The sequence below is a fragment of the Mus caroli genome, chromosome 9 (genome assembly GCF_900094665.2).
Source record: "Mus caroli chromosome 9, CAROLI_EIJ_v1.1, whole genome shotgun sequence".
Classification (NCBI taxonomy): Eukaryota; Metazoa; Chordata; class Mammalia; order Rodentia; family Muridae; genus Mus; species Mus caroli.
Genome location: NC_034578.1, coordinates 69,615,653 through 69,625,986, shown reverse-complemented (window position 1 = coordinate 69,625,986; position 10,334 = coordinate 69,615,653). Strand labels below are relative to the sequence as shown.

The window sequence follows — 10,334 nt, the reverse complement described above, 5'->3', positions numbered from 1 at the left end:
AATGTTGTTTTTTATAAGACTTGCCTTGGTCATGGTGTCTGTTCACAGCAGTGAAACCCTAACCAAGACAACCAGTAAGCCAAAAGAAAGCCCTTTTCCCTTGAGTTGCTCTTTTCAGGGGAAAGGAACAAGAATCCTGACTTTTCACATCTTCTTACCTCTCCATGTTATCCCAGGCCATGTTTATAGGATCTCTGCCTAATCCTCAGTTTATTACTCAGAACTCAAGCTCCCGATGGGGATAGGGATGATGGAACAAAGGCATGTGGGAGAGAATGCTAACAGCCTTTGTTGGAGGGGCTGAATCCAGTGCTCCACAAACACATGCTTTTGTTAGGCGTTTGCTTCTGAACCCTCAAATTTCAGGCCTTTCTCCATCTTCTATTTTGTCCGCCCAGGCCTACCGGAACAGATTCAGTGTCAATCTAAGTTGGTGAGTTTGCCATATGAACCCTGGCTTGCTACCCTGTGACATAATCTTATAACTAGGTCAGTTTCTCCTCCTGACCCACCCAGGACTCGGCTCCCAGAAGAGCTCGGAACAAAGCTCTATAAACAGCCTCCTATTTAATGCCCCGAAGAACTTGGGCTCTGTGCTGCATTACTCGTGTTCTTTTAAAATCTCCTAATCACCTGATTTTATGACAGACACTAATTTGTTTCTGAGCTTCAGATTCCATTTTTGTTTTAGCGCCCTAGGAAAATTGCTCAAGTTGCTTTAATTAGTATCAATTTGGTTGTCAGATTTTCAAGATGAAACCATTGTGTTCAAGCATTATTTAAGCTAGGGCATTAAAATTAGCCGGGGATTTTTTTTTTCAGGAATCACTAATTATGACCCAATTTTAAATGTAACATTTAAAAAGAATTATTAATAAGTCTATATCCTATCTCTTTGGGCTACAATATCTCATAGTTATATAAAAAGTTAATTGCTAGCCAAAATTTGTATCTCTTTTCACTGTGTAAAATATGTCAATGCAATTGTCTGTATTAAAAGAGGAAGAAGTTGAGTAATTGCAAAGTAATTTATATTTATCTTTGGAGTGCATGTGCCCTTAGATTTGAATATGTCTGAGTCTGATGTCTAGGGAATTCATATCAAAATAATGAAGCTGTGTTAAAAAAAAAAAAAAACCTCTCAAGTCGGGAGATTGCTTCCCTTTTTGTTGCTTTCCTGGGTTGGGAAAGAAGGCTAAATTGAACCCCATTCATCTTCAGTAGATTTGTGTGTTGAACACAGATGTGCAGAAGTGAAGTCATTGGTCTGAGAGGAATTCAAGAGTAGAGTAAAAATATGTTAAAATAGGAACTTTTAGATCTCTGTTGGATTATCTGATAAAGGCAAAGAAGGAGAATTAAAAATAAAGAAATGTAGAAAAGAAAAAAATGGTTTTGAAAAATCATTGCAGTATTCTGCACTAAGAACCGGGAGGCAGAACTGCCCAGGCATTAGGCTGGCGTGGACTCTATCCATTCAGTTCTTTCTGTATACTGTGATCTATACAGATAGAAGATGAACATGGAGACAAAGAGGCAAGAGTAGGTAATTGAAGTTTAAACTAGTATTTTTGGAAATTAGGTAATAGATTGTGGAAGGGCATCTTTTGATGTAATAATAAAAATATATCATGTTTTGGGGCTGGAGAGATGGTTCAGCAGTTAAGAGAACTGACTGCTCTTCCAGAGGTCCCAGGTTTGATTCCTAGCACCCATATACTGACAACTGCAGTAAATGACTTTTCTAATTGCAAGTACCTAACATTCTACCCATCTAAAGGCAGTATTTATTAATGCATTGTTTTCTTTTTCTAACTAGAATATACATGCTCTGAGACTAGGTACTGTGCCATAGATCTCCATATTAGGAGAATCATTTGGCTCATTTTAGATCCATCTTTTAAATGAATAAAGTACATTAAAACAAATGTATATGACAGGTCTGTCATCAGAGAGGCTTCACCCATCAACTAATGGAAACAAATGCAGAGACCCAGGAAAACATTAGGCAGAGCTTGGGGAATCCTCTGAAAGAGGAGAAGGAAGGGCTCAAGGACACCTACAGAATGAACTAATCTGGCCCCATAGGGGCTCACAGAGACTGAACAGGCAACCAGAGAACATACATGGGACTGACCTAGGCCCTCATATGTGACAGTTGTGTAGCTTGGTCTTTGTGTGGGACTTCTAACAGTGGGAGTATGGGCTGCCTCTGACTACATTTGCCTGCCTTTGGGACCTTTTCCCTCTACTGGGCTGCCTCTCCTAGCTTCAATAGGAGAAGATGAACCTAGTCTTCTATAACTTGATATACTAGACCTGTTTGATATCCATGGGAGGCCTCTTTTTCTGAAGAGAAAGAGAGGAAGAGTGGATGGGCATGGGGTAAGGGGAAAGGACTGGGAGGAGAAGAGGGAGGTAAGTTGTGGCTGGATGTCATGTAAATTAATTAATTAATTAAAAATAAGTGTATGTATGTCTTTAGGTTTCTTTCAATATTCTGAGTACCAAGCACATAGCTGTCTGATCTCAGCCATTTTAAGGGCTTCTCAACTTGTTCCCCTCGTGTCAATTGTGTGAGCTATGTGGAATAATTATGGGTCATATTATGGGTAATTGTGGTTTACTTTATTTGCATTGCATCTTTACAAAAATTATTTGAGATGGCACCAAACTTATTATAGTGGATGAGCCACTTTGCTTGCTTTCTCTTCCTCCTCCTAGAAGTTCTTCTCTTTAAAGTTTCATGGTGTGGGGCTAGAAAGATAGCTCAGCAGTTAAGAGCCTTGGTGTTCTTGCACAGCACCCAGACTCTGTTCCCAGGACCCACATCAGGAAGCTCACATCCAACTATAACTCCAGCTCCAGGTAACCAAATGTTCTCTTCTGGCTTCTTTAGGTACTGCACAAAATCCATCCATCCATCCATCCATCCATCCAGGCAAAATATGCATAGCCATAAAATAAATAAAATAAAATTTAAAAAAGTTTCTATGAAGAAGGAAAATATTTTCTGGGCAGGATCAGGTAGTTTTTTGTTGCGGCCATGAGGGTGTATCCAAAGGCATCTGGCAAATAAGTCAGCAACTGGAGGGTCAAAATCCCACCCTAACTGAGGATGGTACTTCCTACTTCATCTGGGAGTAGGGAATGGCCAGTGCAAGCTTGATTTTTCCTGAATGAACCTGGACTTGGTTGCTGCCATCACTAGTGGACCAGCTTCATCACCTTTGAACTTGAACTCACACCAGCATCTCCAGAGTTTCAGTGGTTTCTTTATTCTGAGGCTTCTAGCTTCTGAGACTAAGCACCTCTAGCTCTTTGGCCTATAGATAGTCACCATGGGACCATACAGAACCTGATTAGGCCAATTTCATGTCTGTCTGTCTGTCTTCCTACCTACTTTTCCATTATACTGCTTCTCTAGAGGGCCCTAAGGGACTGGGGAGATAGTTGTAAAATGGTTAAAGCACTTTCCAGAAGCTTGAGGACTAAGGTTCAGGTCCTCAGAACCCACGTGAATGCTGGGGAGGTGTGGCAGCCTGCCTGTAATTCCAGTCTCATGGACAATTATCCCCCAGAGCAAGCTGGCCAGCAAGATTGTACCAGCAAGCTCTGGATTTGATTGAGAGTCCCTGCCTCAGTGAATAAGATGAAAGTGTATGATTCCTGACAGCCTTGGGCCTCTATGAACATGTGCACCCATGTGCATAGACACCCACATGTGCATGCACATGTGCACACACACATGGAAACATGTAAAAACATGCCCAAAATGGAAGGAAATGGAGGAGAGAGCTGATTAACCTACCAGCCATGAAAATGGTTAGAAGGTCATGAATGCAAGCAGCTGCACAACTGCCCTAGTTTTCTAAAAACAAACTCCACTAAAGAAACGTCGCTGGGATTTGGGGCCTGGGTCTCCAGCAGAAGAGAGAGTGTGTGGAGAGATCAAGCCAAGAGAACCAAATCGGTCACAGGTAGAAACTAGAAAGAGGCCAGTAATGTTCCTCGCTGCTTACAGGCTTCGAAAAGGACATGTCCCTGCCAAGACCAGGAGTTCGCTAACATCTCACCCCTAGGACTATGAGACATTTGTGTTGTCTTCAGCCGCCAATTAGTAATACTTGTTAAAGCAGCCCAGAATTTCTCTTCTTTTAAAGAAGAGCCTCCCTCATCCCAATGGCTCTGTGAAGAGGGAAGGTTCTGCTGACTTTGCATGAGTTTTTTATAAGTGCTGATGGACTTAAAAGATGGTTGCTAGTGCTGTTTAGGATCCCTGTGTCCGGACTGGCGTTCTGTCACGTGACCTGCCCATTACTGTAAGAGGCATGTTGGCGTTGCCATCTGAGTCCTGGTATGCCTGCTTCCTTCCCCTTGCGGTGTGTAGTCTTACTGACTACAGCTTGACAATTCTGCATTAGGCAAATGAATGCTAAGGATTAGCATTCTAATCTAATTCTCCTTGAGGAATTAAGGTTTTCCTCCCTATATAATGTTCCTCTTTGTGCTTAATAATTTCTCTGAAATCATCTTTGTTTAAGGTGAACTGGATACTGTAGCTTAACTTTGGTTAATGTTAAGCATGGCCTGCCTTTCTCTAGCCTCTAACTTTTAAAATAACTCATTTAGAAATGTTTTAACATTTTGATTTATTCACATATTTACCATTCACTGCACATAAAGTGTACTATTCACTGATTTTTTAAATAAATTTAGGGGGATGTGCCACCAATAGCAATCTATTAATAAAGGAATTAATAGATTATCTACATAGCTACTACATGATCACTGACAGCACAAGGCTCAAATATCTCCACATAGTCCCTCATTTGTTCCTGTCTCCTTTTAGTTACAGTGACCTTAGTGTGTAGGAGAGGGTATCTTACACTGGTTTTGGTTTCCATCTATCTGAAGACCCACACTTCTGAGCATCTTTTTATATGTTTTAGTTATCTGTGTATTGTCTTTGGATAAATGCCTATAAAAGGCCCCTTAGTGGTTTTTTTTTTTTTTTTTTTTTTTTTTTTTTTTTTTTTTTTTTTTTTTAAGACAGGGTTTTTCTGTATAGCTCTGGCTGTCCTGGAACTCACTTTGTAGACCAGGCTGGCCTGGAACTAAGAAATCTGCCTGCTTCTGCCTCCCCGAGTGCTGGGATTAAAGGCATGCACAACCATGCCCGGCTCCTTAGTGTTTTTCTTTTTTTATTCTAATCGTTCTTTATATTTTGTTCAGACAGTTGCTTATTCTTCTGGGGGCATAGCAAAAATAAAAAAAAAATAATAAAAAAAAGAAAAAAGGAAAAAAAAATCTCCGTATTCAGAGAATTCACACACATGGTGCTTATGGATAGGTTTTCATTTAGCTATGATGTGGAATTCCTTTTTTAATCTGGTGTGAAATATCAACCGTAGTTTGTTCTTTTATGTGTGGACATGCAGTTGCCTTCCATTGTTGCAGAACCCTCTAATCTTCTTGAATGACCTTGGCGTCCTTTAAATGGAAAGGCTTATTTCTAGACTCTCAGTTTTATCCCCAAACAATCAGATGCTGCCCTGTGTTGCCCTGGGTCTTAAGCATGAGATCATTTCCATCTCAGTGACTAGGTGCTGTTGATGCTATTCTTAGTCCTGCCTTGCAGAGGAAGTGGTTTATATCTGTGAATGGTATGTCTGGACTCAAACATGCGCCAAAATTGACTGCCTGAGCTCTCAGCCGTGGCGTGAGTAAATATTCACAATCAGAAGTATAGAACGACACTGAAAAATCCATTTTAGCAAAAACAACTGTGAGTGGGATTGGCCTACTGGGCTGGAGAAACACTCCCAGAAAGGGGCTTATACTTGCGTGTTGTCTGCGTGGTGGGCTCAGAAACCCTTCCATTTCCAGGCAGAGGACTCGCAGGTTTGTGGATTAAAGCGCTAGTCTCGATGGGTGAAGGGAAAACCAGGAGCTGCTGGTCAAAGCCTACGCAAAAGCTGTACTTGGTGGAGACAGAAGAGGCTGCCCTTTGGCGGGAGGCTGCCCGAGACCTGAGAACTCTCGCGGGAAGATGTACGGTCACCACGGCAACCGCATCGCCCTGGGGTTGGTAAAGATGGCGGGACGAAGTGTTAGAGTGCCGGTGAGTTCAACCCCAGACTACTGACCAGTGGTTGGGCTGCGGGCTGGCGGGCGGGACGGACGGACACCGGACTCTCTTGAACTTGAGCTCTGCAACTCTACCTGCAGAGACGCGGTTCTGCAGGTACCCAGTCGCGCGGGCAGCTTGCAGCTGGACGGGACCTCCTCGCCCGGGAGCAAGAGTACAAGTGAGCATCCCTCATATTTCCAGGGCGGTAACTGGGGTGCCTTTCCTGCAGGGTGGCTGCATATAGGGACCCTCTCTCTCTCCTCATTTCCCCTTAGCCTTGGCTCTTTCACAGTAGTAGCCTGAGAAAATATTTGTAGGGGCAAAACTGTAGTCCAAAACCGTGTTGGACGGCAGGAGGGTTCACTTGGAAGTGGTTTGGAGCGCAAAAAAAATCCCCAGATTTTGAGGATTCTCAAAGTACTAGAGTTTACTTTGCACAAATTTCTTGGAGGCTTGTTTTCCAAATGCAAAGCTCCTGTCTATAGTGTGTGTGTGGTGGTGGTGGTGGGGGGGTGGGGGTGGAGAAGAATGATATCCCTTCCTTGTCTTGTTCTCTGACAATTACAAAGCTCTTGAAAACACAGGCTTCACGATGTCTGCCAACCCCCACTGCCCTTCCCCAAATTTCTTGCAGAGGCCAGAACGACCTTTTCATTTTTGTTTCATTGCACTGCTTGGAACTGCATTTAGTTGTTGTCATTGCACCTGCAAAGTTTTGGCAACTCTGGCACTTTCATTTAACCTGCGTCTGGTCTCTTACTTACATAGCGTGGAACTCTTCGGTCACAAGGGACGTAGTTCTTGCTTTCCTCTCTTTTCGAGGGAATCACACTTGCCTTCGGACTGTAAAACTCAGAGGGGCCTCTGACAGTGCTGATCAGGGCCCTAGTTGTTTAATAAATTTTTTGCAATTAGCATATTTTGTTAAAATAAACTCACATGATTGCTTTTTCTCTCCCTGAGACAGGGTCACTACACAGCTGTGGCTGTCCTGGACCTCACAGAGCTCCTATCTGCTCTGCCTCTAGAGTGTTGAGATTAAAGGCATGCACCACCATACCCAGCAGTAGTTTACTTTTCTATATTCTGCCTCCTCTACTGGACTCTGAACTCCACCAGGGCAGAGATTATGTCTGCTTTATTTGCCATTTTATTTACCTTTTGTTTTTGTTTGATTTTCCAGACAGGGTTTCTCTGTGTAGCCCTGGCTGTCCTGGAACTCACTCTGTAGACCAGGCTGGCCTCGAACTCAGAAATCCACCTGCCTCTGCCTCCCAAGTGCTGGGATTAAAGGTGTGGGCTACCACCGCCCGGCTTTGCTTTTTTTTTTTTTTTTTAAGTGTATTTTAACTTTTTAAATTGAAAGCATTTAAACTAGCTTGTTTCAGGTACAACAAGAAGAAGATACGCATTTCAGCAGTGTGAAGACCTTCAGCACTGCTCTGCTGTGGTTCATGCTGTAGAGCCCTGTGAATGCTGGTGGAGACCACCATCTGCTAATTTTGATAGTGTGTCTTCTGTGTATCCCCTTTTCCCTGTTTATGACAATGAAAAATGAAAGACAAACAGTAACCACAAGCAGCTGTAATTTTGAAGAGCTCACATTAATAATTCATTATTTTATTTGAGGTTTGCTCCAGGAGTTGGGTAGATAGATCCCTTTTAAAATAGGCTCTAAAAAGTTGTTTGCTTTGATTCCTAACTTGACTAAATGTAATTTTTAAAAATTTTGATGTAGCTGGGCATGGTGGTGCACACCTTTAATCCCAGCACTTGGGAGGCAGAGGCAGGCAGATTTTTGAGTTCGAGGCCAGCCTGGTCTACAAAGTGAGTTCCAGGACAGCCAGGGCTAAAAAGAAAAACCCTGTCTCAAAAAAAAAAAAAAAAAAAAAAAAAAAAAAAAAAAAATTGATGTAAACTTTTCTCCACACTTTAATTCAGGTCATAAACTCCACATGGCAGAGGAGTTTATGGCAGGCAGGGCACCTCGGTAGGTCAGGAAACACAGAGTTCAGGCAGGAAGTGAGGCTGGACTGTAAGGCTAAGAGACCTCTCCTGGTACCCTACTCCAAAAGCTACACCTCCCTATCAGCACTGCAGGCTGGGAACCACCCGGGGGAAGTTAACTTTCAAACCATAACAGTCTGTCCTTTCTCCTTTTCCCTTTTTCAAATTAGAATTCTGATTACAAATTTTTTAATGTGTTTCTCTCTGTCTTTTATAGTGTAAGTAAGTCCCTCCTCTCCCTTCTTGTGCCTGCCTGTTCTCCCTTGGTGGCTAATGTGATCTGTTATTCTTTTAAAGCCATCTTCGGCAGGGCTAGTTTTCAGAGCCCTTACCTTCTAGATGAGAAAATGTCCTTGTAGCCTGGCTGTGTGTTTCTCCTACTGGCTTCCCTCTCTTCTGCACTAAAGTTGGATGAAGGTTGGGAGCCTGTCTCTGAACCGCCTGGACCCCTCCTCCGTGTGTTTGAACTCCAGGGTAGTCCTTCCAGCTCATCACCTGAGGTTGTGGGCAGAGTCTTTATGGCCACTTGGCTCACGTGCACACTGAGTTCTCACTGCTGGGGGGTTGTGGCTTCTATTCCTCTGTGTGGCGCTCTCGTAGAATTTTGAGTCATTCTTAATATGAGGCCATTTCCTTTGAGCTTGAGGTTAGTGATTATTTCTACCATTACATTTTATCTCTCATTTTAATGAATTTAGAGTAGAAAATAGGCTTAATCCTCTTGGTTGACCTGCATTGACTCTAAGTTTCAATTTAAGTCCTGATTATTCCAGGAAACAATTAAAAGTCACTTTAAATATAATAAATCTATTTCTTAGATACTTCTCTTTTAACCAAGTAATCCTAAAACATGAACACATTTCTTGCAGGTAAGACTGTTTTAAGAAAGGATATGGTGCTATCTGTCCTTCCCCTCCCCCTCCCCCTCCTCCTTAGGTTAGAGACTAGATTCTCCTGTTACTTTAGAATTATGTGCCAGTGAGCCTTCCTGAGAATTCCTTGACAGAATTTCAGCCATGGTTGGAAATGGGATCCTTCAATAGGAGAAAAAGACATATATCATAGTGTGAATCTTTAAAAGGGAAATAGGAACAGAATGTAATGCACTAGGCTAAATGTACTCTCTGGACTGTTGTGAACCCAGTTAAGATGCTGACCATGTGAAGATAAATATATTTCTTTCCTGTTTCTGGGTAAATACAAACTTGTGTGTGTGCTATAGATAAGAGTTGGGAGGAAAGATTAAAAAATAAAAAAGGTTAAATGATAACTTCCCCTTTGAAACATTTTCCTTATACTCATTCATGCTTTTTGTTAGAGTGCAAATGGAGGCCAAATTAGTCCCACATTTATGATGATATTGGTAGTGAAGTGTGTGGCTGAGTTGTAAGCTGGCTCTCCATACAGAGTAGCACCCTAGTCCATGCAGGCTTCTGTGATTCTGGCCACTCTAGTCATCATCAGGAGAGCAGCCCCATCCCCCACCCCCACCCCCTCCCTCTTGTCTCTAAAGACTCATGGTTGGAATTTGTGTTCTCTAGTGGTTAGTCCTGGAGCTGAGTTGAACTCACCCAGTTCCTCTTGCCTAACTTGCTAGTCTGATGACTTACTTCAGAAGACATTAGTGAAGGGCCATGACAGGCAGGGCAGTACTGCCATCCTACCAGAGGTAGGAAGAGGCAGCGGGTTCCAGTAGCTGGGTTCATTTTAGACTAAAAATGTTGTGTGTTTTGGCATGCATTGATTATAATGTACTTGCCCAAATGTAATTATTTTTATTTTTGTTACAATTTGAGTATAACCCAACTATCACATTATTTTTTGCTTTTAGGCGTTTAAATGAAGAATTGGAGGCAAAAACTGCTGATCTGGTTCGACAAGCTGAGGAAGTAATAGTAAGTAGACGTACAGTTTCCCCCTGTGAGTGCTAATTTTTAACTTTAAATCTAATGCATAACATGCATATTAAAAATACCCAAAGCATCAATGATCAGCTCACTGGGTGACAATAAGCAAGAGTGTGTGTGTACAGGGGTGGTTTCTAGTCCGATGCTCCAACCACATAGCCAACAAGAACATTACTGCAGTGTACTGGCTATTTTTGTGTCAACTTGACACAGCTGGAATTATCACAGAGAAAGGAGCTTCAGTTGAGGAAATGCCTCCATGAGATCCAACTGTAAGGCATTTTCTC

The 10,334-nt window shown here is 42.3% G+C and overlaps 1 protein-coding gene across 3 annotated transcripts in view; it reads left to right on the top strand.

Annotated features, from left to right (window-relative positions):
• Tex9 (testis expressed 9) overlaps nt 1-10,334 on the top strand; it is a 56,135-nt gene that overhangs the window by 14,842 nt on the left and 30,959 nt on the right. For all 3 annotated transcript variants that reach the window (XM_021172496.1, XM_029481054.1, XM_021172495.1), the window contains exons 2-4: nt 5,890-6,124; nt 6,232-6,311; nt 9,972-10,035. In XM_021172496.1, the coding sequence (XP_021028155.1) occupies nt 6,053-6,124; nt 6,232-6,311; nt 9,972-10,035 (216 nt within the window). In that variant the 5' untranslated portion in view covers nt 5,890-6,052. The remainder of the gene's footprint in view (nt 1-5,889; nt 6,125-6,231; nt 6,312-9,971; nt 10,036-10,334) is intronic.